Source organism: Castor canadensis, chromosome 8 (genome assembly GCF_047511655.1).
Source record: "Castor canadensis chromosome 8, mCasCan1.hap1v2, whole genome shotgun sequence".
NCBI classification, from domain to species: domain Eukaryota; kingdom Metazoa; phylum Chordata; class Mammalia; order Rodentia; family Castoridae; genus Castor; species Castor canadensis.
The window spans coordinates 90,836,483-90,841,824 of NC_133393.1; the positions used below are offsets into that span (position 1 = coordinate 90,836,483).

Sequence of the window (5,342 nt, forward strand, 5' to 3'; positions counted from 1 at the left end):
TTTAAAAAACAAGACAAACAAAAAACAAACAAAAGAACCAAAAGTCAAAGGAAATAGAAAATGGTCACATATTTACAGTTAATGATCAGTTCACGTCCAAACTACACAGAGTCAAGATTCAAACAGTTGCTGCCAAACAAGGTGAATCTGATCCAGAAAGGAAAGAAACAAGGCAGAAAGTAGATGATGACAGGAAACATGAGATAGAAGCTGCTATAGTGCGGATAATGAAATCTAGAAAGAAGATGCAGCACAATGTTTTAGTAGCAGAGGTAACTCAGCAGCTGAAGGCTCGATTCTTACCAAGTCCAGTTGTCATTAAGAAACGTATCGAAGGACTTATTGAGAGAGAATATTTGGCACGAACACCTGAGGATCGCAAAGTATACACATATGTAGCATAAAATGCGTTCAGAAATTTGATTTACTCTTGAACTGTACTCTTCGCATGGGCTGGGAAGTTCTTTTAAATCATTAATATTAAGACGACCATCTCTTCTATTAAATTGCAGTACATGTTCTAGACCATTCAGATCTCCCTTTGAGAGTTTTCAACATCAGTTGATCGAGCTTCAGGCTTTACAACGTTTATCCCTGTAGAGGTCATCTTTACAGTTCCTCGGGAAAAATGTGAATGTGCCGCGTTTTGTTTTCAATACTGTATGAAAACAGGAAAAAATAAAAATAAGTACCAACTATTTGAATAGCTACGAGATGGGTAGCACCAGGCTAGTTGTGTAGGAATACAAAGCAACACGATTCCTGACTTCTCTTATGAAGATTTGTGGTATGGCTGAGGTTGGGGAAAATTGTATTTAACTGCTGTGCAAGAAGTCACTAAAGAAGATGGGAAGGGTTTTAGTGAGGAATAAGTTGAACTTGAACTAGAGGTGTGGCTCAAGTAGTAGAGCTTGCTTTGCAGGCTTAAAACCCCGAGTTCAAACCCCATCACACACAAAAAAAAAAAAAAAAAAAAAAAGAAAAAAAAAGGGACTTTAAAAAGCTAGAACAGGGATTTGAATGAAGGGCAAAGTGTGACATTTGAAAATGAACAGTGACAAAGGATAGATGTATGAAGATGAGAGTAAATTGACTTTGCAGCGTTAGGAAGGTAGATTTGGAGTCAAGTTCCAAATTCAACTTATTGTTAAAACTATGCCCATTAAGCATGGAAGATTTGTACAGGGAATTCACTGAAGGTTGATCTGATGGTTATAGTGAGAAAAAATTGGGGTTGAAGAAACTAATTATGTAATAGCACTCTCACCCACCGACTGTATTTCTCCTAATAATGGAAATATATTGTCAAATAAGTTCTCTAATATTTTGGTTGACAAATGAGAATATGAGAACAAGAAACCAAATGAAGTTTGACATAGGAAAATATTCTTTATTTAAGTAAAAACATGTTAAGATGTCAGTGACAAGAATTGTCACTTCAATTTTGACAGTTAATTTCTCAAAAGTTTAAAAAAGACTTAAATCTTCTGCTAGCTCTTTAATCCACAACTTCTCCATCAGCACTTCCAACCTGTGGAGAGAAAGATTGAGGTAGTGTCATTTTGACAGCATTTTTATGGAAGACGAGTTTGAGGTGCGTTAGATTTTTCAAACATAGTCTGATAGTCTTTTCTCCAAAGTCTGATTTGAAACCATTAGAACTTTCCCTGTATTCTATTTAGGGTAGAAGAAGCACATAGGAGACACAAAAAGAAAAGTTCGGGTGGGCACAGTAGCTCACATCTGTAATACCAGCTACCCAGTAAGCACAGATTAGGAGGATGGAGGTTCGAGGCTAGCCCCGGTCAAAAGTCAGCGAGACCCCATATCTCAATCAATAAGCTGGGCATGGTGGCTTCCATCTGTGGTCCTTGTTACTTAGAAGATTGTAGGTAGAAGAATTGAAGCCTGAGGCTGACTCTGGGCAAAAATGTGAGACTTTTACCTGAAAAATAACTAAAGCAAAAAAGGGCTGAGGGCATTGCTGCAGTCATAGAGCATCTTCTCAGTAAGTGTAAGGCCCTGAGTTCATTCAAACTAGTACTGGGAAAAAAAAAAAAAAAGCTTGTCTAAGAATCTTTGAAGTTTAGAATACGGCATTAATAATATTAGTCAAAACTATGATATAAGTTTAAAAAAAGGTTATTTTACCTTTTCTCTGGGACTTATAGTTGTTAGGATGCTTATCAACTGTAGCCTCTTTTAGGTCTCTTGAGTCACTGTGGGAGAAGATCATAATGAAAATTATTTGGAAACCAGGAGTGTAGATTTAGTCTAGATAACCAGTTAAAGTTACTTTATCAAACATAATTGATATTACTAAGTGTTAGAGTAGGAATCATTTGAATTGTTGCAAACTTCTATTTAGTGTAGTTCTTTTATGCCTTCCCTTCTTCCTAGGTGGTTGGTTAATCCATTGATGGCTCCAATAACTCTTGGAGGTGCCTTTTGATTTTGTTTGGTTGGGATCCTGTCATGGTTTATATATAGTTGTTTACACTTTCCCCTTCAAGATGAGAAATTGGTCTTTTATTCTCTTGAATAACTTTACACAGAATTTAGAATGTTGACTATACAAGTCCTTGATGGAATACAGTTCTAGTGGAGCCATTGAGAAGGAAAGAAAAATACTCAAAGCCCATCAACACAGACCTTTTAAATTAGTAGTTGAAACTCAGGCATCTGCCATGATTATGGCCTAATGGTCATCTCATTTTAGGAGTTCAGCTTTATGCTTTGTGAGCCAAGCAAGAAAACCTGAGTTCAAACCCCAGTACCCCCATCCATAAAAAGTTCAACTTTAAAGGTATTCTACTCTCTAGTATGATAATGAAAATGTTTATCTTACCTTTCACAAACCAGAATTTTGGGAGCAAAAGTCTGAAGAACAAATGATGGGAAGTGATGCACATTATCTAAAAAAGTAGGAAAAGAGAAAGAACATAAGTAATAAGCATCTTTATATTGTTCCCAAGAAGACTAGTTGGTAGCAGGGCTTTCAGTCTCCCCTCCATAGTCATTGCTGGAAGTGACTGCTTTGCCAGGGACTACATACGCTCCTCTCTTACATTTCAGTACGATCATATGACTAGTTTTGTCAATGGAACATGAACTAAAATATTTTCTGTGCTGAAAAGGCAGTTGCAACTTCATTCTCCTTTTGTGGCAGCTTTGGAAGCCAAATGTGGAAGGTGAGAACTACAAGATGAAAAGAACCCATGTCCTCAAATCACTACCATCACTGACTTGTACTGGGATTTACACAAGAAAACTTCTGGTGTGTTAGGCACGGTATTAACATGATTGAGTTTGTATGTTATAAAAGCTAGCATTATTCCAACACATTTTTATTTTTATCTTTTTTTAAAGATTTTTTTTGCAGTGCTGGAGGATAGAACCTTGGGTTTCCAATACGGTAGGCCATCATTCTACCCTAATCTGGCATATTTACTATTGATGTTGATTGAGAGGTGGCTTTTTGTAAATAAAGATGATTTTTTTTTGCGGTACTGGGATTTGAACTCAGGGCCTCATGCTCAGTAGGCAGGTACTCTACCACTCCACCAGTCCTTTTTTGTATTGGGTATTTTTGAGGTAGGGTCTCTCAAATTATTTGCCTGGACTGGCTTTGAACCACAACCCTCCTGATTTCTGCCTCTTGAATTACAGGTGTGATCCACTAGTGCCCAGCTGAGGATGATATATTTGAGAACGTCCCTTAAGGTTCTCAGACAGCTGAACCTAGACCAGATTGAAAGCCAGTGCATCTTAAAGACAGGATATCACTTGAGATAAGATAAATCCCAACCTTTCATATTACAAGTTTCAGTTTATGTCAGTGATGTTTTCTGTAGAAAGGAAACCAATATCTTATCCAGATATTGGTAGGATAAGAATGTTTTAATTGTTTTGAGTGAAGTTAGAGTTTAGTTAGACTTTTTGCTGGACTGCCTCTCCAGACAAAGGGGAAATTCTTAGATTTATTAGTTAGATTGTTTTAGCAGGAAGAGTATAAAAACTCCTGATTATTCAGCATTTTACTTGCTACTTATTAGCTATAAAGGGCTTAGGGTCTGACCTTCATTCATGATGTTCTCTGTATCATCCTTGCTTACCTACATTCCATATGTCAGGGTCAGGAATCTGATTGGCAGCATCAGCATCAGGAAGTTTCTCATCTGATTCCAAACTTGGGCAAGTAAACTTTGGAAGATTAAGTGGCTCTGAAATAAAGTAGACCAGAGGTTATAGAAGTAGAGCATAAACTTCCTTTCATTTTTTATTCCTCATATTTAGTTAAGGCTTCCATAGCTATGAAATATGGGGACGTAGGAAGCCATAGAACCTGATGCCACTTACCTGCCCCCCAAGTGAAAAACTTACCCTCATCTACAGCAGTTTTATTGATGCAATTAGCCTCATGTTCCTGGAGCCTTTTGATTGGGACCACATGACAAGCATTGTATTTGCAGTTAGCCATCTTTTTAGCTATCTTTGGATTTTTCTAGAAGAAAAAAGTTCTTGTGAGATTTGCCTGTATTCCACCCTCTGCTCATCTCCAGAAATGCTAGAGATAGTTATGTTCCAATAGTAAGAACTGCTGCTGTGTGCCTGTGGCTCCTAGATACTCAGGAGGCAGAGATCAGGAGGATCAAGGTTCAAAGCCAACCTGGGCAAATAGTTTGTGAGACCCTATCTTGAAAAACCCATCACAAAAAAGGGCTGGCAGAGTGGCTCAAGGTGTAGGTCCCGAGTTCAAGCCCCAGTACCATAAAAAGAACCAAAAAAAAAAAAACCCCAAAACTTGTATGTGCTACATATGGTCAGAAGCTTTAAAAAATTTTACATGCTGAAAAAAATTTCCCTTATAGTGATTTACAGTTCTTATCAAGAAAATTTACCTTTCTGCATGATGCCAGGTGGTACTGTAGCCTGCTGGCTGGCATTCTGTGGTTTGGGTCATAAGGACATATTTCCAAGGCTTCTGGCTCCATGAGTCCTAAATGGCAAGAGTTACAGGTTGGCAAAGAAAAGACTGACATTTAAGATCAGGTTGTCTTGGCATAAGCCTATTTTCTATTCTCAACAGGAAAGTAGTGTGAAAGATACAGGTATCTTAAGTCTTGAAAATTTGAATTACTAAAGCAATAGCCTACATAGCCAGTTAGACAATAGGGGAGGTTTACTGCTTCCATGATTTGGAATATCAAAAGTTAACGTTTGTACATAGTCTTCTAGGTTGTAGAGTGTTGGCTCTCGAATTGAGAGTTTTCCTCAGAAAACTCAGACTTGGGATATGAAGTTTAACACAATAAGCTTACATGCTGGAGAAAGCAAGGATG

General features: G+C 37.6%; 1 protein-coding gene across 1 annotated transcript; it reads right to left on the minus strand.

The window, feature by feature from the left end:
* Positions 1-1,517: 1,517 nt before the first annotated feature.
* On the minus strand, positions 1,518-4,994 carry LOC109687229 (gametocyte-specific factor 1-like). Its single transcript, XM_020165046.2, has 6 exons — positions 4,902-4,994; positions 4,384-4,504; positions 4,116-4,223; positions 2,849-2,915; positions 2,152-2,219; positions 1,518-1,531 (listed from the first exon to the last, which is right to left on the minus strand). Exons 1-6 carry the CDS (start codon positions 4,992-4,994, stop codon positions 1,518-1,520), a joined length of 471 nt encoding a protein of 156 aa, XP_020020635.2.
* Positions 4,995-5,342: the final 348 nt, after the last annotated feature.